The 21,176-nt window shown below is 39.7% G+C and overlaps 1 protein-coding gene across 1 annotated transcript in view; it reads right to left on the bottom strand.

Annotated features, from left to right (window-relative positions):
* ank2b (ankyrin 2b, neuronal) overlaps positions 1 to 21,176 on the bottom strand; it is a 119,903-nt gene that overhangs the window by 77,326 nt on the left and 21,401 nt on the right. The window contains 7 exon segments of the mRNA XM_030075794.1: positions 2,158 to 2,256; positions 2,908 to 2,916; positions 3,872 to 3,895; positions 7,927 to 8,112; positions 9,320 to 9,418; positions 9,650 to 9,748; positions 16,405 to 16,503. Coding sequence (XP_029931654.1) covers positions 2,158 to 2,256; positions 2,908 to 2,916; positions 3,872 to 3,895; positions 7,927 to 8,112; positions 9,320 to 9,418; positions 9,650 to 9,748; positions 16,405 to 16,503 — 615 coding nt within the window.

The raw sequence follows: 21,176 nt of genomic DNA, 5'->3' as shown, positions 1-21,176 counted from the left end.
ATTATTATTATTATTATTATTATTATCAATTTTTAAAATTCATAGTTCCTGCACTGCAAGTCTGATTTACACAAAATGTGGTACAGACATCCATGAATCCTCACTCTAGAAATATTCCTCAAGAATCCATAGGTCCACCATAGTGGATTCTATGCCAATTTTTAATTTTCTGAAATACACATTTTTCACACCTCCTCCCGGGCCGTACGTCTGATTACTTCAAAATTCACTGTGGATCATGAGTAGACCATGCTTATCAAAAGGCGCATAATGCTTGTTGATATCTTATTTCATTTTCAAGATACTGACCAATAAACTTCAAAAGGTGCGCGACTTAGCATATAAATGGACAAAAAGTCAACAGCTGTTGGGCCAATCAACACGACACTCGCATTATATGTCCACATAATTACCTGAAACATAACCTGAAAGTTTAATATTTATCAGCCACTAGGGGGCACTATAAATGCAAAAAAATAAGCGTGGCATTACACAAATCGGACTATAAATCAGAAATTATTTGTCCTATTGCAACGAAACTCACAGGATATGTCCATATAAGTACCTGAAACATACCCTAAAAATTTCAACCAAATCATCCACTTGGAGGCACTACAAATACAAAAAAATAAAAATAAAAGGCTTGACCTAACACAAATTGTACTATAAATGAGAAATTATTGTCCAGTCTTTACAAAACTGGCAGGATATGTCCACATCAGTAAATAAAACATACCCTAAACGTTATTTTTAATGAAGCTGTTTAAGCTTTCAACTTCTAATGGTCTTAGCTGGCTTGAACGCTAGAATTGCCGCTTGCAGCAATATTATTTATTATTTATTTGTTTATTTATCTCCACCAACAAAGTTGGACAGTGGTGTTTTCACCCCATTCCATTTGTCTGTTTGTTTGTTAGCAGGACATCTCAAAAAGTTATGAACTGATATGCATGGAACTTGGTGGAAAGGTTGATCATGGACCAAGGAAGAAGTGACTTATCTTTCACTCGGATTGCCCAAAGTTGGGTGTGGCAGTGGGCGTAGCCTCACATAAAAAAAAAAAAAAAAAAAAAAAAAAAGCATGCAAATTTGAGCAGTGTGATACATCATTTCAACAGATTTAATCAGACACTGAGAATACAGTGTGGAGCATAATAGTAGATGAGTTCACATTCACATTATACACATATTTATTGGAAACAGGGGTACCCTCTTCACCACCTCTATTGTTGTTTTCTTTATCATAAGTGTTTTGAATGTTTCTGTCTCACGTGTGTTGTGCTTTTCAAAATTCAAAGTTGTGGAGTTTAAAAAATCAACACAATTAACTTTCTCCCTACCACTGAAACATAAAAAGTAAGACCTCGGAGCCTGTTCCCTTTTTGTCTAAGTGCAAAACAAAAAAAACAAAAACAAAAACAAAAAAAACACTGTCCCAAATGATGACAGAGACAAAATTTATGTCTGAAGGAGTCTTACCAGGCAGAAATAACAATTGCTCCTTGATTTGCTTCTTCTCTATAAATGAAAGGTAAGGTTTAGTGCTGAGCTGCGTCTGCTGACTCAGCAGGGGAAGGGGTGGGAGTTGCACGGGTGAGAGTCTGAGTGTGGAATTTGTCCTTTTCAGAGCCTTTCGCCTGGTCAAACCCATTCTGTCTCTCCTTGGGCTGTGTCTTACACAGTGAGCACACAAGGGCCCACTTGAGGACAGGTCTCTTTGTTGTGTGTGAGTGGTTGTGGATCTTGGAGTGGTTTGGTGAAGCCCACACACATTGAATCATCAAGAGGCTCAGGAGGAATGTATTCTGGGAAGAAGGTGGTGTGGTGGTGGGGTGACAAATGACGACGTTATTATGCAGAGAACTACTGACCTGCTGACTGTGTGCTTTGAAGGGCATTAAGATTTGATAAAAAGGATAAATATTCATTTACTTATTTATTTTCCATCCCATTCCCATTACTTAATGGCTTTTAACTCGCAGGTATTATTTATGTGTTTGTTTTAATTGTTTTTATTTTTCTTATTTTGTATATCCACATAATGTTTGTGGCTGCAACTTCCATGGCAGCCCACGCACCTGGAATGAAGTGTGCTACACAGTTTTGTTTGCTTGCTTGCTTGCGTGTGTGTGTGTGTGTGTGTGTGTGGTATCTTACCCTTGCTGTGAAGTCCACTGCTGCCCCGCGGTTGAGCAGGAGCGTGGCCACATTGACATTCCCATAGTGAGCAGCGATATGCAGCGGGGTGAATCCACTCTGCAGGACAGAGAGGAAACAGAGAGAGAGAGAGCGAGAGAGAGAGGTCAGACATTAATCCCTCTCTCATGTCCATAAACTTTGACCCTGCCCCTTGAGCGTTCATCCTCCCAGCATGCAGCAGTCGCATCAAGCATCACGGGTGAATGAAAAGAAAAACCGAGGGAAACTGTAATCAAAGAAAAAAAAAAAAGAGAGACAAAAAAAAAAAAAAAAATCAGATAATAATGCAACTCTGAATACAGAGCACCCATACGCACTCCCCCAAAACACCCTCAAACACGTCACCAGCATGCAGGTTAACAGTCATACAGGAAAAGAAGAAAGGCTTTCCTTCGCATTGGAAATTAGAAATAAGAAAGACAAAAGCAAAATGAATAAAATGAACAGACGTACAGTGTACACATTGTAAATAAGGCTAATGTAAAACGAACAAGGAATATTAGTTACCTGTCCCATTACAGAACAAGAAAAACAACAATGCCAAATCATAGTGAAACCATGAAGTCACATGTAAGCAGGACGAAACATTTTTGGATCAACACCAAAGTGCACTATGTTAACTGTACGTCAGAGAGGTTATAATGTTAGGAATGAGAAAAATTAGAGATTGCAGAGCAGATTGGAGTAATTGTGAAATTCTTGCCTTACCTTGCCATTCTGTAAGTCATGGTCCGATTTAATGTGAAAACATTGTTTACAAAGGTGTGAAGAATACAGTGACTAACGTGATGGTTTAAAAAATTTACACAGTCAAAAGCTCAGAATGGTGCAAATTAAGGTACAGTAGCTTGGATGCAGCATGCTCTTTGGTCTTATTTTTTTTTTCAAAGCTTTACAAACTTTCCATGCCAATATGAGGAAATAAAAGTTGGAGGCTTGCGGTTTCTGATCAAGAGCAAAGCATGCATTTGAATTCCTCAGTTTAGAAGCTATTAAGACCTAGCAGAATCTAGTATTTGCAATCAATTAATGAATACTGGTTTAAACTGCTGCCAATTTAGTTCATAGTGCATCTCTATAAATCATGCAACACAACATAAATGGACAGATTACAACACAGACAACATCAGTTGATAGCTGCTACAATAATGCAGAGGCACAAAATTTATTAAATCCCAACCTTACAGAAAAAAAAAACTGAAATAAATCAATCGGCTGTCTATTTCAATCATGATGCAGTATAGAGTGAAATGGCTTTAGGATAAAGGTTACAAATATTATGACTAAACAAAAGGCTCTTTCTGAGCCAGTGACAATGACTAACTATTGTAAAACTGAATATAAAAAAAGTGCAAAAAATACAGAATGAAAATGCATACAGACACAGTATGGAGAGACAAAGCCAAAAGCCAAAAAGTAAAGATAACCAGACTGTGTGCAGTGCCTGAGTGCAGTGAGCACAGCGGTTTGCTTGGCCATTCCTGTCAGCCGTGCATGTTGGCCCTTCATTACACCAAACCAACAGAAAGTCAGGGAGCTGTGAGATGAGCCAAACTCCTCTTTGTGTAACACCATGCTGCTGATGTAAAGATGGTGAAAAGACAAGGAGAGATACAAAGGGACGTGACAGTACAGTGAGGTTGTGAAGACTTAAAAGGCTGTGTGTATATACCTCAGTAGTCCTATTGACCATCATCTGAAGCAGGAGCGATGAGGGAGGGAAAGATCAGCTCGGTTAGGCTCGCGTAACACAATTGCTGTCCTGCAGCTGGATGCACAGCAGCTCAGAGCCAGCTGTGCAGCCCAATAACAAACTGGCAAGCGACGTGGCTGGGGTAGCTCACCTCCCTTTAAGTTGCTCTCCCAGTGAAGCTTTATGCTAATGTTTAACACAAGTGAAGCATGTCACCCAAAGCATTTGAAGGGGTGTTCACCCATTTTGAAAAACTTAGCATTATTTCACTTCTGACCAGCTGTTAGTGGTGCTATCTTCCTGGATAGAGTGCTGGATGCTGTTTGGATACTCCAAATGCTAACCGTTAGCCTTCTGTCATTAAGGTGGCCTTCCTGTGTGGATTGCTATACACAGTAGATTAGATATGATAGATTACATTAGATGATACCTGATTATAACCCATTATATTTGTCAGTGAAGCCAGATGAAACCAGTCAGGTAGCTAAACTTTAAGCATGTCTTCAGGGTATAAAGACCTGGATGACAAGACTGAAGTTATTGTACTAGGCACTGAGCACCTCAGAAACACATTATCTAATTATACTGTTACCCTAGATAACTTGTCCTGGCAAGGAATCTTGGAGTTAGCTTTGAGCAGGGTATGTCCTACACTGTCTCCTACACAAAACCAACTTCAAAACCTGCCCTTTTTAACCTATAAAGATGCAGAGAAACTAGTCCATGCATTTGTTACTTCTAGACTAGATTAGTGCAGCTCCTTCCTCTCAGGCTGCCCCAACAAGTCTCTAAAGACTCTTCAGTTGATTCAGAACGCTGCTGCTCATGAACTGACTGGAACTAAGAAGAGAGATCATGTTACCTCCATATTAGCTTCTCTGCACTGGCTCCCTGTAAAATCCAGAACAGAATTTAAAATCCTCCTCCTCCTCACTGACAAAGCCCTTAATGGTCAGGCACCATCTTATCTTAATGAGCTCATGGTGCCTTACCACCCCACTGGAGCACTGCACTCCCAAAATGCAGCTTACTTGTGGTTCCTAGAGTGTCCAAAAGTACAACGGGAGGCAGAGCCTTCAGCTGTCAGCTCCTCTCCTGTGGAACCATCTTCCAACTTGGGTCTGAGAGGCAGACCACATCTCTACAATTAACAGCAGGCTTAAAACTGAACTTTTTGAGAAAGCTTATAGTTAAGACTGTCCCGTAGTTATGCTGCTATAGGCTTAGACTTCCAGGGGACCTCCCATGATGCACTGAGCTCTCTCATCTCTCCTTCCTTACATATTCATATTCCATCAATCAACTTGTCTTTTTGAATCAAGTGTCATTTTCTTGCTCATAGACAGTTTATCTGCCTTTGTCTGACTTGTTTCAACATATTTGTAACTGTTCCCAGAAAAATTCCAGAAACAAGTGGAAGTGCATTGGAAACACATGGGGTTATCCCATTCCACTGGCAGATGTTTACCTTGTTTGAAGAAAAACAAGATTTTAACTCTGAAGATGAGACTGAATGATTTGTTAGGAAGAAGTTTTTTTTTGCAGTGTACAAAATAAGTGCCAGCAGACTATTTGAGGTAAATGTCATTGACCTGCTTTCCTCAGGTATTTTGTGAAAGCAGTGCCCTGTGTGTGACGTTGGTATGTGTTTGTATGTGTGTGAGAGGAGCATGTGCGAGTGTTAGTACATGCTGCCATTTATAGCTGTCCTCCTCTGGGTCTTCCCTATGAGTCATATTGAGCAGGACTGCATCACAACAGCTGAACCAGAAACACCACTCCATGCCTGTATACTGAGTAGTTTATATTGTATTCACTTATATAACATCATACATTATAGGTGCCTTGCTGTCAAGACATAGTTACTGCAGGAGCATTTAACATTCAGGAGTAATGGTGCAATTCAATGCATTACACAGATATAACTGTAGCATCAGTGGAGGTGTAAGGGGATGCTCTTTACTCACTTCAGCCACGTCACTTAAAGCCACCATCCGGTATCAGAGAAATAGCCACAACTGAAGCTAATATTTTTACATGAACAGAGCATTTTGTGCTTTTTTTTTTAGCTTATACACTGATTGCCACTACAACAGCAGAAGTCCAGGCTGTTGTTGTAGATTCCCCCAATACCGGATTGATACTTTAACCCCTCCCATTGTCAAAAAATAGCAATATTAAATACAAAACCCCCCACTGGTTGCATGCAGCCCCTGATATCGACACCATACAACCTGCAGACAGTGGCACACTCCATGCAGTGGACAGTGCTACACTTAGACACCAGTGGAGCGAGGTAGGGAATGACAGGGGAAGAGTGTAAGAGGAAGCAGTTAAAGAAAGAGAAAGAGAGGGAGAGACCCAGTTAGTGGCAGGACCCAGGGAGGAGAAGTGGCAGGCAAAAAGACACTGAGGGAGTGAGAGAGAGAGAGAGAGAGAGAGAGAGAGAGAGAGATGCATAGACAGACAGATGGAAACACAAGTACTGACACACTTAAGACTTTAAGAATTTATTTATTTCAAAATTATTTAATGAATGAATGAATTAATTTATTTCTACATTATCTACAATTTTGCAAAAACCTAGACTGCATTTACACCTGATATTAAAATGCAATCTGTATCTGAATACCTTATCTGGATAAAGAAAAAAAGTACATTGTGTAAAAGTACAGAGCACGCATTGTCGCTGGAATGGGTCACCTAGTTGAAAATGTCATTAGTGTGATCACAATGGCAAAACAGCAGCCCTCAAAGTGTAATAATGTCATAACCATGTGTAGCAACGTCATCACTGTTGGGTGGAAATGTCTTCATCTTGAGTAGAAATATCATCATCATCACCACTGCTAGAAATATCAGCACTTATATAGAAACATCATCACAGCCCGCAGGAACATCTTGTCTATGAGTAGAAGCTTCATTACTATGGGTGGAACCATGATCACAATGGGCAGAAACATCATTACCATACATAGGAATGTCACTGAAAACATAACAGCAATTACAGATATTGACACTAAGGATAGAAACAACATTGATGTCGGCAGAAATGTCTTCATCTCGGGTACCACTACCAGAAATGTCAGCACGGCACATGAAAATGTCATCACCACACGTGGGAACATCATAACCATGAGTAGAAACTACATTACTACGGGTAGAACCATGATCACCGTGGGTAGAAACATCAACACCATAGCCAGGAATGTCACTGGGACAATAATGAGTTAGTGTTAATAACAGTGTTGTCTGGGCAAAATTGGACAGTTGCCACAAGAATACAATGTCACGCCAGCCTCTCTCTTCCACAACCTTCGTCTGCACCTAAGAAAGCTTGTTAAACATAAGGATGAAACAATACCAGAAGCTGTCACAACACTGTTCATGGAATTCTGTTCTCTGCCTTCACCTCCTGTATCGGCTACCAGCAGAAAAAATACAGATGGGTAGGTGGAAGCATTTGGAAATTGTGGAAGCCATGTATCTGTCTTGAGAGACTACCACAGGAGTAGACCTACTGGATAAATGAAGATATCACAAACCCGATCGCAGAGTAGGGATGAGTGAGAAGCTTCTGCAGAAAGGAAAAAGTAAGTCCAGACTGTATCTGAAATCTGAACATAATGTGCACAGATCACAGACCTGATACATTTACCAGGTGTAAATGTGAGTGTGTGATCAGATTATTGATCCTGATAGCTTATCCAGATGCATTTTAAAACCAGGTGTAAAAGGCTGTTTTTAATCTAAATCCCCTTGCAGGACCACACTGAACACTGATATTAAAGGGAATGGCTCTGCTCTTCTAACATCATCTTTTGTTCGGAGCTACATAAAAAGCTGATAAAATCAGTAGTAGCAGAGCAGCTTTATCTCGCCCAGACTTTAAAGCCTCTTCATAAACACTAAAATTAGCAGCTCCATAATAGTCCTTAGCGACAGCAACAACACTGACACATTAGCACAACCACAGAGCACAGCAGTTTCCACATCATGCCAAACCACTGACTCAAACATGGCCATCAGCGTACCTTTGACTGAACATCAGCGTTGTGATCGTTCTGGAGGAGCAGGGCGGCTGACTTGGTGTCATCCTTGCGGGCGGCAATGTGTAGGGCAGGCAGACGGACTTTGCCTTTAGTGTCATTCTCCAGTAAGATAGAAACCACTTGGTTGTGGCCCTGCTGGAGGGCGATGGCCAGTGGGGTGAAGCCATCCTGCATGGGACAGGAAAGGAAAATTAGTGACTAAATTAGCATAGTTTTTTAGATCAGCCAGTTTCCATGTTAACAAAGCACAGATGAACTTTCCAGGTCATGATTGCGCAAAGGATGTCTATCATATCTCCAAAGTCTCACATTGCAATTGAGTTCTTTCTAAATATGAGATATGTGAATGTGGGAAAAGTACTACGTGGAAATTTGCAAAAAACGTGTCAAACAAAGCCTCTAGATAGCTGAGCCACGGCCATTGCCTGATGAGTAGGGTTGGGTATCGGTGGGGTTTTATCTGATACCGGTGCCTACTCGGTATTTTTTAAACGGTTCCAGTGCTTAAACGGTTCTCAAACCAGTACTTAAAAAAACGAAAATGCACACACTTTGTCAAAAAACAATACCCTTTTATTTCCAGGGCAAAACTGAACACAATATTAACTTAGATATTTAAACAATATAAATACAAGTAACTTATGGAACTAATTAACTTGTGCCATTTGTGCGCATCTGCACGGCCCAGTCAGGCATGTCTCGGTACTGGTCCGCGGACCAGTGGTTGGGGACCGCTGATGTAGGTTATCAAACATGGTGCATTGTTCGGCTTTTAAATAAACTCCATGTGTCTCCAGATGTTTCATTAAATTCGACGTGTTACCTCCCTTGCATGACATTGCTTTAAGGAATCTGTTGCATGTCACAGTCTGCATCCTCCTGGGATGTGAAATGCAGCCAAACCCTGGAGCGTTTTGCCTTTGGGATCTTTATTGATCCTCTCACTATCAGTTCTGATCAACAAGTGTGCTGAGTAGTGGCACTGATGTCACGTTCAACAACCGCAAGTTGACACCGGAACAACAGGGGGCAGCACCGAAATGAGGCACTGAAATTTTCGTTCTTATTCAGTCTCGTTACCACCGTTTACGTCGGAACCGGTGCTCTATTGGTACCGCTTTTCGGTACCCGACCCTACCGATGAGAGACCGAGAAAAGAAGTGCAGTACAGTATTTTGGCCATCAGGGGAAGTGCTGAGCACTTTCTAAACAGAGAAGAATATACAACAGTCAAAGGGCTAAATGCTTCATTTGATTAGAATCCACACATTGTGTTTGAAACCATTGCATGCACACTCACATATATATGTGTATATATATATGTGCATATATATATATACAAACTCATATACATACATATACACAAACTCCTCACCTCTGTAGCAGTGCTCTGGTTGCCTCCATTTTCCAGAAGGTATCGCACGACATCCAGGTGATTCTCTTGGGCAGCCATGTACAGAGGAGTGAATCCATTCTACAACACCGACACAAATACAAAACTGTAAGTTCCCAATAAACTACTAGACCTGGAAAAAAAAAAAAAAACATTGTACTGGATTTGCACTTCAAAACACAGCCTGAAATAAAACTGTTTCCTCCAAAATGATATATTAGTTATGAGTAATACAAGAGGGGCTGTGGTCAATGGCTTTTGAGAGGATGTATGACAGCATAACAATTTAATAAACCGTGTATAGAGGCCCACCTGAGACTGTGAGTTGATGTCGGCTCCACGTTTGACCAGGATCTTCACTACTTCAGCCTGACCAGCCAGGGAAGCTATGTGGAGTGCTGTGTTTCCTTTCTGGATTGTGTGAAAGCACAAGAAGACAATTAGAATCTGGATTCAATACATTTATAAAACTGAAGCAGACAATACGAGGCACTGGAAGCAGTGGAATCAATAAAATCTTATATTCAAAGCCAAGATGCCACTGTTTTATGGTGGCAGCATCACACCAAACAGAAAAAGATCTTGATGTCTTGTGCATCATTTTAGACACATTTCCCTGGACTTCAGCAGGATATATGTGGGATCTTCGGAAACCTTGAGATCTCCAGCTGAGATCCAGTTGACTTTAGAAACTGAGGCCAGCATAATGACATCCGCACGCACACACGCATGCATGCACACACACACACACACACACAATGTCTGCAATAATGAATAGCTCAGTGTTGATGGGTCCCGGTCTGAATTCTTTTAATTAGAAACACTGATTAATCCATCACAGATAAACAGTGGTGGCTGAGAGCAGAATCTCAAGTCTCCACTGATGACCTAATGTGTCAAATCATTTAGTTCCACACACACATAAAAGTGTGTGTGTGTGTGTGAGTGTGAAACTTACATGTTTCACACTCAAGCTGTCAGCTTCATGTAGAGTATGCACAGAAAACAAAGCACAAGTGTATTCTGACACTGCGGTTACACAAGCTCCTGGTGATGACGGTGCTCGGGAAGTCAAAAAGCCTAAACTATTTGCATGTTTGCTGAAATCATTTGTAAAATGATGACAGTCTGCTGCCTCTTCACACACAGCAGCCATTTTGACATGAAATAGCGGGCGATGCAGGTGTTACTGATGACATTAATGAAGATGCTCTTCAACATTAATTGCAGTTCTGTTCTCTTTAGGTCTCATGCCTGTTCATGTGGTGTTTGGTTCATTATACATTCCAGTTTCCAGGCAGAAAGTGCACATGAACGCCACACTAAGTTACACAATCATGTTGGGTAAATCAGGATTTAAGATGTAAAACAAATCGGCCAAGTTGTGATGTTTCAAAATGCCAGCTCAATGTGTGGAGATCTCTGTGAATGCTACGAAATTTGAAATTCCTCAGTAAGCTAAGCACAGCTAACATTTTCAAACATAAAGTCAGTTTGATATACTTAGGTTTCTAATGTTTTGTGTTCCACTATGGTTGTTGTAACAAAACAGTGAAAAGCCTAAGCTTGTTGTCCAAAGCTAGTCTTGTTGGCTAAAGCAAGTCTTTTTGTCATTTGACATGAGCTTATTAAGCTAATTCTGCTTCCTGCGTGTGAATTACAAAGCATATGAATGCAGTGCTAGGTTTTTTCACAAACCAGGAGGCAGGAGCTTCCAAATTATCCCCTGAATCTGATGAGGAGATCAGCACAGCAGAACCAGAGCCAGGGTGCTGCTCGTGTTCATGCCGGCTCACTGGAGAGGCTCTGCTAGTCTTACATGGAACAGAACCTTATTTAACATCATTATAAAAACCTGTGCACTCATGTTAAAATGGCTGCTGTGAAAAAGGTCAATAAGACCTTTTCCTACATTATTAAACTATTTTTGTTAACTATTTTAATTTTCTGAGAGTAAATGGGAAGCATTATTTGTAAACTGACGCTAGTGTGAAGGCTGGTTATACACACTAGATGTAAACTTGATACAGCAGTGGTACACTTCTTTGATAATACCTTAGTGGTTACTTCATTCTTTAAGGTAAGACATTTGTATGAAAGGTTTTCAACAGTAAAGTCAGTCATTAAGGCAATAGCAGTTCCATGTGAAGACAATATTAAAGAAGGTTCACTAGAAATTAACAACTCAGGGCCCATCTGTGAATGAAGTTAGGTATATAGGTGGGCTGCATAAGGAATTCTCTTAACTCTTATTTTATACATTATTTTATGTTGTTTTATTGTATTTTATTGTAAACAATTCATTAAATAAACAAATACAAGCATTGTATTGTTAAGGTGCCAGATATAGGCTGTTATTTCATCTCCTCTTCTGTTTTAATCTCAGTCTCTGATTTGTTACAAGAAACTAGAAACAAATCACTATTTGTTTAAATGTAATAATGCTAGAAAAACTGTCATACTTCCTCTTTGTTCCAGCTTAAACACTTACAGTTTTATCAACTCACAAATCTGTATTCAAATGATGCTAATTCAGAAAGCAACAGCACACAACAATTGTTGGTTTATGATTTCACCGTGCCATTGTCAATTTCAGAGAAATCGGACCAAGACACATAAAACAGATTAGAATTGACTGTCTTTAATCAATAGTTTGATAAACATTTTCCAATGGATGCAGTATATCAAGATAAGAATACTGATGGGAAAGTGAACCACACGCAGTATGGTTCAAGTAATACTCTCTGCTCTGCTGTGTCACAATATGCAATATGAAAATAAATGAAAGAATGAATAAATTAATATCATCTATGTGCATATCATTTCTGCCATGTGTTTCCTCCCTCTGATCTAATAGATGCCTCTGTGAACCTCTGCCACCCAGCTTCTTCTCTCTGGCTGCTCTCTCCACAGGGACTGGACTATCTGGGCTACTGGAAAAGCCACAGTGCTCCATGAAGCTCACATTTCCAGGAATGCCTCCAGACTGTGTTAAACTTCTCTGGATTTATTGAACTGCCCAACAAAAAGGAGTCCGCTGAATGGCCTGAAGGACATGGCCCTCTCTATTATCCTCAGGACAAGTCCTCTACCAAGGACAGAAGATTGCTGGGAAGCCTCTGTAGATGAGAGCAGCATGGTGACCAGTCATGATCAGGCTCACATCTCCAACGACGTGAACGATCCATCTGAGACTGTTGAGGGTGCTGACCAGAAACATGAGGATACCTCAGCACACAAACAAAAAACAGCATGGGCCAATGAAGGTTTGTCTGAACATTCCAGCTGCGTATTCTGCCATCACCAGTGCCAAATGTGGAGCCAGGAGCAGAATTTGACCTTTTTTTTTTTTCTTTTTGGCAAATGTATTTCTTAGAGTGCCCGTTAAAGGATTAAAGCTGAATATTTTGATGTGGATGCTTTTCAGGTGAACAAATTCAAATGTTTTATGTTCAATGAATAAAACATTTGATTAATTTGCTCAAATGGACTGTAAGAATGTTTTACATTTATCTGGAAAAGGTAGTATGATTTTTTTGATTGATATCTAGAAAAAGTGAAATCAAATCATTAGTCAGTATTGAAGTACTGAAGGATCATTAAGTTTCACTGTAATAATGGATGTAAGTGCACTGAAAGATGTACTTTTTTTAAACAATTTATTCACTTCACAAAATATGTGGTTGGTCACAGGATAAATACTACCTCGACATGAAAAGGTTTGGGAACAGAGTGAGTGTAAGGCAGTGCCCGATTCCAGATGAGTTTACACCACTTCAACTTTTCTCTGCAAGATTCTGAAACTGTTTTGTTTCGTTGTGAATCTTTGGTGTAAAGTGGCCTATACCCGGCCTTCCCATGGATGTAATGAAGGGTGTAGTTTTACACTGGGTTTAGGGCAACAGGGCAGCAGCCTGTCCTGGGTAGACATATGGACTCTCAAGCAAAGGTCAACAGTCATGAGGCAGTAGGTTAAGGGTGGTTTAAGGGCCATGTGAGGATTCTGACCTGGTAATGCCAAAGGGTGACGGAGTGGATATCTGAAGCTGAAGACCAGTATAACCTGTGTAACTGTTTCACTGCATCCATCCAGAGAGGTTTCTACAATATCCTGCCATCCCATGAATTACTGTCAAATTGTCAAACATATTTACACAGACCCACTGTTGATCTAATTCTATTTTCAGACATTCTATAATTCTGTTTTCTATTTCTGAAAGCACGTTTGAACGTGTCCTTTGTACTATAAGTCTTTGGAATTAAAATCTCCCATCAATTGGTTCGTCATTACAAATGCATGCCGGGCTTTGTTCAAACTTTATTTGGAATTATAGTGGAGATCCCAAGGTTTCCAAAGATCCCAAATATGTGCTGCTGAATTCCAAGGGAATGTGTATAAAAAGGTGCACAAGACATGTAGATATTTTCTATTTGATGTGATACTGCAGCCATAAAACAACGGCATCTTGGTTGTGAATGTTTCACTCAACAAAAGTGTGATGTCTCTTAAGTGAAGTGTTGCAATCAGCAGATACAGAGTATGTATGTGACACTGTCCAACAACGTGGATTTTTTTTTTTTCTAGCTTTGAAGCTATGCAAAGGGACATTTAAGCTAAAATCACAGTTCAATGGATTTTCTACCTTTGACTTTCCCATAGATTTTCACTTTAGTACCTTAATAGCTCAAGAGATTAAAAATAATAATAATAATAACAGTGTATGGTTATGTATGGTATGGATATTCCCAACTAAATGACTGTGCTGGGCTGATGGAGATTGTTGTTAAAATCTTAGTTATAGAAAGTTATTGAAAAGCAATGAACTGAAATAATTATAAACTAAAACAATATTTCTGATCACACCCATCAGAGATAATCAACACTGTCAGACTGATTTGAATTGACCAGAACTGTTTAAACTCACTGAAAAACAGAAAAACAACATTTGCGTCCCCACTGGGGAGTGTCCTGTGAGCTACCATCTTCTCAGGCTCTTAACATCTTAAACATCTTAACAACATCTTAAATAAAGATACTATTGAAAATGACTGCGGATATGCAAGCAGATCTGACCCATTGTACATAGCTAAGAACCTCTTAACAAACCCAAACACACACAGGAGTCACCAGGAGGTGCATGATTTAGTGTATGGCACTGTAAATACAACTTTTGTTGCACTGTCTAATCTATGAACAACTGCAAGGCTCATACTTTTACTTCTTTATAAAGTCGTGACTTAAAAAAAAAAGGAAAGTAAATAAGTAAAAAATGGAAAGTAAATAAGAAAGAAAAGAAAGATGGTGGAAGATTAGGGAAAGCTGGGAATGTTTTAAAGTGTGTGTGTGTGCGTGTGTGTGTGTGTTGCAAGGAGCTGTGGTCCTGTATGTGGCATTGATGGAATGTTGTATGCTATTCTTTCTATTGAAATGTATTCTATGAGAGAGTTGAGTGATGTGAGTAGCCCTTTTGGATTTCCAGTTTTGAAAGATGATTTTCTTGCCGATAGCTAGAGAACTGAGTAATGGGTTTTTGTGTTTGGGTGGGAGGGTACTTGTGTGGTGTCTCTTAGCAGTTGTACATTTGTAAGTTGTAAATTTGTGTTAGTAGTTATAGAGAAGATGTTTTTATTGATTTGTATCCAGAAGTCAGAGTTGGCAGAGAAAGCCAGATCATTTTCCCATTTGATGACTGGGAGTGATGTAGAGGTAACTGAGGTGGATATAAGTTCATAAAATTTGGAGATTATTTTTTATGAGTTTGTGATTTCATGATTTCTTTGCTAAGATTAGTCGATTGTAGTGTGTTGTTGGTTGTATTAGTTTTAGATCTGATTGCAGATTTTAATTGTTGATAGTGGAGGAACTGGTCTTCACCAACCCCGTACTTCTGGATTAAGGTGTTAAAGGATAGGATTTGATGGTTCTGGAAGAGGTGAGATGAGTGGTTCCTTATTGTTGCCATCAGTTATGTAGATTGTTGAATTCTTGCACTAACTCAGTTTCTTCATTCATTGTGGTAGAAGGGGGATGTCTGTGATTGAAGATGTTTGGCAATGATTTTGTTCTAATTCTAGACCGGAGTTTTTGTGGTTGTGCTTGTCCAGTGGAATAAATATTGATTTGCCAGGAAGTAGTGGAGGGGGAGATTTGGGGCTGCAAAATCCCAGATATCAGACAGATATGACACAGTTGATTTATTCCAGTTTATTGTAGATTTATTTGTATATTTATTGTGGAGAAGTTGTTAATGATGTTTAAAGTTTCCTGTAGTGATACTTTTGGATTTTGTAGGTATAATAATAAATCATCTGGGTCCCTATTAGGTTTTATTAGGAATGTCATGAAAGCGGTGTTTGTGAGTGGGTATGGAGGAGTTAGCTTTAATTTCAGTAGTTACTTTATAAAATAGTGGTGATAAAATGTCCCAGAAATGTTTGTAATATTTGGCTGGAAGTCCATCAGATCCAGGTGATTTATTGGTTGGCATTTTTTAAGGGCTTCATGAAGTTTTTCAGTGGTGATGGGTGCATCTAAAATGTTTGCTTATTCTATAGGTAGTGTAGGTAATTTCAGGTTATTCAGAAATGAATGTATTTCTAATTGGCTGGGTTCATGATCTGAGCAGTATAGGGTGCTACAAAATTTATGAAAGACATTATTTAGTTCCTGTAGGTTTTGGGTAATATTACCTGTAGAACTGCATATTGACAGGGTAAGTGCGTTCTCTTTTTTCATTTTAGAGTTGTTGGATGAGGAACTGTGTTTTTTGTGTATGGTAGTCTCCAGCTGAGTTTTAAGTTTTTCAGGTCATTTTGTATTTGATCAGAGGGAGTAATGATATGTTGGTTTGTTAGATGTTTGATTCCTGTTGCTTTTTTGTGTGTGGTGACTATGATATGATTGAACCTCTCATTACCGCTTTACCTGTTTCCTGAAACAGTGACGATGAGATTTCTGGAGAGTCGTTCATCTCTAAGAGGGATTCCCTCTATCGATAATATTTTGTTTAATAGTTCACCCCTAGTAGAGAAAAATAAGGCCCAGGGGTTATAATAAGGCTTCCTACCTTTGTGGCTGAGTCCACTGCTGACCCTCGCTCCAGCAGCTCCTGGACCAGGTCCACGTGGCCTTCCTTGGCTGCCAGGTGCAGTGCATTAAGACCATTCTGGAAAGAAAAAAAAAGGAGGGAGAAAGAAAAGTCAAGGCCAAGCAGCAAACTGCAGCAAACCAACAGAAAATGGGAGACAGGAGAAGGGGATGGGTGCACCTCCTCCAGGTTCATTACTCACTCATTGCCACATAGCTCTCTTTCCTGGCTGTCCTCCATTATTTCATGTAGAGGACTGAAATAAATATTAAATGCTGGCTATCAAAGTTAGCAAGTTAGTTAGATGTTGTGCCATGTTATGCTGTCATGGAGCAGGGCCAATCCTGGGTATGAAGTTATAAATAGTGTGTGTGTGTGTGTGTGTGTGTGTGTGTGTGCGTGCGTGCGTGCGTGCGTGCGTGCGTGCATTCAAAAAGGTGATCTGTTGCTGGCCACAGTGTGTAATCCAGTTCCTTGAATGGAGTTACTTTCAGACCAGCTAGGTCAGAGGTTACTATATAATATAACGAAAAACTGATCCTATCCTCAGTGTCACTAACAAAAAATTTAGGAGCAAATACCCTCTTAAAACTGCATACTGTAGCTCTGTAGCTTAAGATTTCTTGGCAATTTGTTCCAAATACACTGATGAATATAAGCTGGAATGATAACCTGGCAGCTGTATTCCTCCATGCACTTGGCAAGTTGCAGTTTACGTCATGTCTGTCCAGGCTCACAGTTACTTTTAATGTTAGCTGGGGGGAAGTCCACCTCAATGGCAGGAGGCTAACAGTTAGCATTTGGAGCATCCAGCACTCAGTAACAATGAGAGGAAGATAGCACCACTACTGTCCTATATAACAGCTGGGGGGAAGTGAAATAGCATTAAATCTTTTAAAATGGGTAAACTATCCCTTCAACAAAGGTTAATTTACAATCAAATACCTTCTTTTTTATGTTTTGAATCACCAAGACCCAGTTATGGTACTGCTGCAAGACGTGAACTCCAGTATTTGAACAGTTATATGTCTGAAAGCTCATATAATATTCTGCTATAATGCCTGCAGTAGGGATGCACAAATACTGTGAACACATTACCAACTCTGTGAGCTAATATTGTGTAATGCTTGCAAAACATTTAGCGGCATGAAATTTAAGACAGAGCCCCAGCTGAGCCAGTCTCTCCATGCTGTAGAACCTAACCATCTGACAGCCAAACAAACTTTGATTTACTGACAGTCTCCTGTCTTCCTCTATGCCTCTGAACAACAAAATGGAGTTGAATTGAGGATCATTGGCTCTCCCTAGTTTTTTCAGTGACCCAGCACTGATTCAATGACCCAGGCATCAGGCCAGGCATCAGGATGAAGTTTAAATAGAGGCACTCAGTCAATAAGTAATTTCCTCTGCAGCTGGTCAGCTAGCCCTCATCACAAACCCCTCCCTCGGCCCAGAGCCCACTATCGCCACCAGACTTGTAGAGTCCACAGGAGGCACCCTGTGGGACACCATTGGGACTGAGTGTTCATTCTGGAGTCCTGTTTATTTGGGTGTGCTAGCTATACATCTAAAATAACAAGACTAGGTCAAAACCTAGTATATGGCTGGATCATGACTACATTTAGAATGTGGCTACTGTACTGGACAGCAGTTTTCAAACCATGATTATTATATAGTTACATAGTGCCTGTAGTGGCTAAGCCTAAACTTAAAGCCACTGAGGGGCTGCATTAGGCAGACTATAACTGACCCTTTTGGCACCATTTCTAGTGAAATAACAGAGTCCAATTTGTGCCTTTTGTATTTGATGGAATATTTAGTGCTCACCGTTAATGGGCTTCAGTGTGTAAGAATCCATAACCGCTGTTCATAAATCTCCACAAAGCCAAACATTTCACTAATACAACAATGCATAATCACCTTGTGTGGCTGTCAAAAAAACATTTTTGTGCTCCTCTGTCCAGTGACACCTGTCACCTGAGTGAAAGCTTTATCTATATTGTTACCCAAAACACCAAGACAACACTTATTGGACCAATTTGGTGTGTTACATACACTTAATAAAAAAGCAAGACTTGTGAGAGTTGTGTCATGTTGATAATCAAATGATGCAAAATATATATATGTTTTTTCAGTGAATCTCTTAGTTACACTAATCTTATTCATGTGAAGCAGCCATTTTAAGTCCGTCTTGTTGTGGCCATGCCGCGAAGCGTAAGCTGCAGCGCTGATTCATTATGAAAGAGCAACAGCCAATGGGGAAAGTCCAACACGTGGCCAACATGCGGCCGACATCCTTGGTTGGCTGAGCAATCATGTAACTTTGATCACTCACTCACTCAGGACCAAGATCCAACAGAAAAGCTATCTGTTCTGTAAGCACAGCAGAATATGTATTTCAAGAGACAGTAGTGCAGTGATGACTAAAACCAACTTCAGAGGTGGTCAGAGAAGCATTTGGCCACATAGCATCTATAGCATAAAACAGACCATCTAGTAGCTTTGTGGAAGGAAGCAATGTCTCATAGAGTGGCAAAAATTAAATACAGGTTAATTTTTTTGCAGCAAATTGGAACTCCTTTATCATATACCAAACACTCCTTTTCCCCAAAACTGTTGTTGCAATTTAAAACTAAGCGCTTGGCCTATGATCATCTTGGAATCAAACGGATAAAGCTAATAGCCAAGTAACTAATTAGCTATAACACTAATAACAATGTTTACATTCCCTCCCGGCGCGATGCTACTATGCAGAAGTTTCCTGCAGAAGCTTCCTGCTGGATCTTCTTTCCAGGAAACCAATAAAAAGAAAAGAGGCATTTTTTTAAAAAATAAATAAATAAAACAAAATAAAATAAAATGGTAGGGGGACTTAAAAGTGTTATTTTGGAACATATTTTGCTATGGAAGTGAAGATATAATTGATATAAATACGGTATTTTTGTTTAGCAGCCCACGGAAGCAAGTAATAAGGATAGTTTTGCCACCATGTGGACTCGTCTCAGAGGGAGCAGCAGGCCAGACAGTCTGTGTGAAGCAGCATCTGTCACTATTCTGCCATAAAACAGCAGCCACTTATTTTTTACCTCTAACTCTGAGACTCAAGAGATGAATGAGTTCCTCTGACTTTTGTCCCAGAGGACAGAGAGAGAGGGATGAAGTGAGGCAGAGGAGTAAAAGTGACAATTTAAAATCAGTCAAATGTTTTTTGTTTTTTATCATATTTTATCATATTTTATCATATCATTTTTAATCTATACAAAAATTGGCTAAAAATAAATTTGTACATATACAGCAGATGGAAGTTACTTAACACATTCACAGGAAATACTTTGCACTGTTGACTTGGGTTAAATTTATTCAAAATCACTGCTGATTCCTTTGGTATTGAATTTTGTCCTGTTATGGGTTAATATGGGACACATACAGTCACTGTTGGTGGATTAGAAACACACCACCTCCAGCTCTTCCCTCACTTTTGACAGCTCTATCCATCTCCATGCCCCCCCATAACCTATATCCATCTCATACGTCCTGGCAGGCAGTGCCCCATGGTCCCACACCATGCCCCATTCATATCAGTTGTAACACCAACCCACACCGCCTCTTTAATCTACTGCACTAGCATTTGTTATGTGATGCAAATGTGATGTGGTGAAATCTAATTTAACAGTGCTAGAGTGTTCCCAAGAGGGCGAGACGGTCATAAGCAGCGTAAACACCAGCTCATCAGCATGGTGTGTTATTGAGTTATAATCAGCATCACAGCACATTAAAACACCAATGCCCATTAGTCAGTCTGGGAAAGCTCAATGTCTCACTCAGAAGTCAATCAGCATGCTGCTGAATGAGATATTTTTCTCTCCAAGGCTCTAGGCAAACCTAAAGAATGATTTAAGGGTCAAAATACAACTTCAGATTCTGACACAGACCTGATTATCGGTTTGTATTTGAACATGATTTCAGTTACCTCCCTGGTTCATTATTCATCACTTCAATGGAGAGTAGTAACGTAACGTAAGCCTGCTTGGCTAGCCACCAGACCATTATCACACATAGCTAACAACATATTGCACACATACATGTAAGTAGTGGTAGTCGTCCAACAAGAACAGTGACATTAGGAATGGGAATCACTGGGTAACTCACAATACTATCACAATATTTTACCCACCATAACAATGGTATCACGGTACAGGCAATGCAATATGCAATATGTTGTAAGAAAATCAGCTACGATACATCTGTAACTGAAGAACAAAAAACATTCTGGAAAAAGCTAAAAAAAAAAAAAAAAAAATTCAGTATGCAGGAATCAGTTGTGTTTTTCTGTGTTAATATGCACAACGCCTGCAACATGAACATGACAGAACAGTTCAAGTTAAAACACCTAACGGCTGGAAACAAATACACCTCACAGGGACTCTAATGTGGATCTGTGCATATTAAGTTAAAACAACAATCATCTATAACATAAATACTTGGCACAAATGTATTGATATTTTACCACAAGAGAAAGTATTGCAGTATATTGCATTATCGATTTATTGTTCCAGCCCTACGTGACAAATCTAGAATATTTTCTTCTTCACTACAACAATTCACTGGATTTTATCCATAGAAGACTTTGGCCCCTTTGGGACCGAGACGGTCATCAAATAAATGACAAGGCTTAAAGTGCAACAAGCTGTTCCTCATGAATTATCTCCATGACTACAAAGGTAAACTGTCTCTCTAACTAATGTTTATGA

Source organism: Myripristis murdjan, chromosome 18, assembly GCF_902150065.1.
Source record: "Myripristis murdjan chromosome 18, fMyrMur1.1, whole genome shotgun sequence".
NCBI lineage: Eukaryota > Metazoa > Chordata > Actinopteri > Holocentriformes > Holocentridae > Myripristis > Myripristis murdjan.
This window is presented reverse-complemented; position numbering and strand designations above follow the sequence as displayed.